The sequence below is a fragment of the Asparagus officinalis genome, chromosome 3 (assembly GCF_001876935.1).
Source record: "Asparagus officinalis chromosome 3, Aspof.V1, whole genome shotgun sequence".
Taxonomy (NCBI): domain Eukaryota; kingdom Viridiplantae; phylum Streptophyta; class Magnoliopsida; order Asparagales; family Asparagaceae; genus Asparagus; species Asparagus officinalis.
In genome coordinates, this window is record NC_033796.1 from 67,201,424 (window position 1) to 67,202,832 (window position 1,409).

At 36.3% G+C, this 1,409-nt stretch overlaps 1 protein-coding gene across 1 annotated transcript; it reads left to right on the forward strand.

The window, feature by feature from the left end:
* On the forward strand, positions 261 to 740 carry LOC109835240. Its single transcript, XM_020403225.1, has one exon. The coding sequence runs from the start codon at positions 261 to 263 to the stop codon at positions 738 to 740; it is 480 nt and encodes a 159-aa protein (XP_020258814.1).

The window sequence follows — 1,409 nt, forward strand, 5'->3', positions numbered from 1 at the left end:
CCCAAACAAGTTATTCACTTACGTATTAGCTGGATGGGAAGGTTCTGCAAATGACTTTAGAGTCCTTCAAGATGCATTGTCTAGGCCACAACCTCATGGTTTGAAAGTATATGATGGTAATTTCATCAATTCTTCAATTTTGTTTTAATTACTTCAATTAATAAATGATATTCAATGAAATGACAAAAAATTCTACTAAACACTTTCACATCATATAAATTGTAGGAAAATATTACTTGTGTGATGCGGGATACACGACCATGCCGGGTTTCATCTCCCCATATCGTGGTGTTCGTTACCATTTGAAGGAACAAATAGGAAGAACACCTAAAAATAGAAGGGAATTGTTCAATCTTAGACATTCTTCTTTAAGGTCTAAGATCGAATCTACATTTGGTTGTTTGAAGAATCGTTTCAAAATTCTTACCGCAAAGCCTCATTACCCTTTCCGCGCACAAGTGGATATCGTATTAGCTTGTGCAGTTCTTCACAATTATATTGCAATGGTGGACCCGGATGATGACATATTCAATGAGACCGTTGAGATCGAAGATGATGAAGGTGATGTTGCTATGGAAGATGAGAATAATATTATTGATTTCTCTCAACCCCAAACTCTAAGAGAGCAAACACAATCAAGAAACGAATGGAAGGTTCGTAGAGATGAAATAGCTTGGGCAATGTGGGTTGATTATTGTGGAAAATATAAGGGAGGGAATACTAATGAAGTAGGCATGTGATGCAATGTATTAGGTATACTATCTTATGTTATGCATTTTTCTATTTCATGTACTTTATTTCATGATGGTGTGATGCAAAACTATGTAAGGTTAATTGAGAAATATTTGTATGTTACAATTATGTGGTGTATCAATATTTCTATTTTCATGTACTATTATGTGTTAATTTAGAAATATTAGTATGCTACTATTATGTGTTGTATGGAATTTTTTCACATTTCTCTACAACTATTTTCTAGGTATGGCCGACAACTTCAATTGTGAGGAACTTGATAAGGTCAAAGGCAAGAGTACGACATCAAATTCATCACCTAGAACCCCAAGGAATTCATCAATCCCTTGTGGGTTCAATCCGGGATTTATGCCTTTTGGCTCTTCACAAGTTGGCCAAGGTTCTAATTTGTGGAACAATTTTCAAATGCATGATGCTAACTTTTGGGGCATGGGCCAACCACCCCCAATGTCATTCATGAGCATGCTAAATGCTCCTCCAACTTTACAACGTCAAAGTTGTAGCATGGGTGAAACTCCGTCACCTAATCAACAATCACAAAGCAACAAGAGAAGTGATATTTGCCTCGATGGTGATGAAAGTTCATCTCCTAATCCAAAGAGGAGAAAGAAAGCTATTGCTCATAAATCTAAAAAAAAGAGGCTTGCAAGCGGAGA

Bases quoted from the DNA above. Each gene is read 5' to 3' on its own strand.
- LOC109835240 (XM_020403225.1), top strand. From the start codon at position 261: ATGCCGGGTTTCATCTCCCCATATCGTGGTGTTCGTTACCATTTGAAG.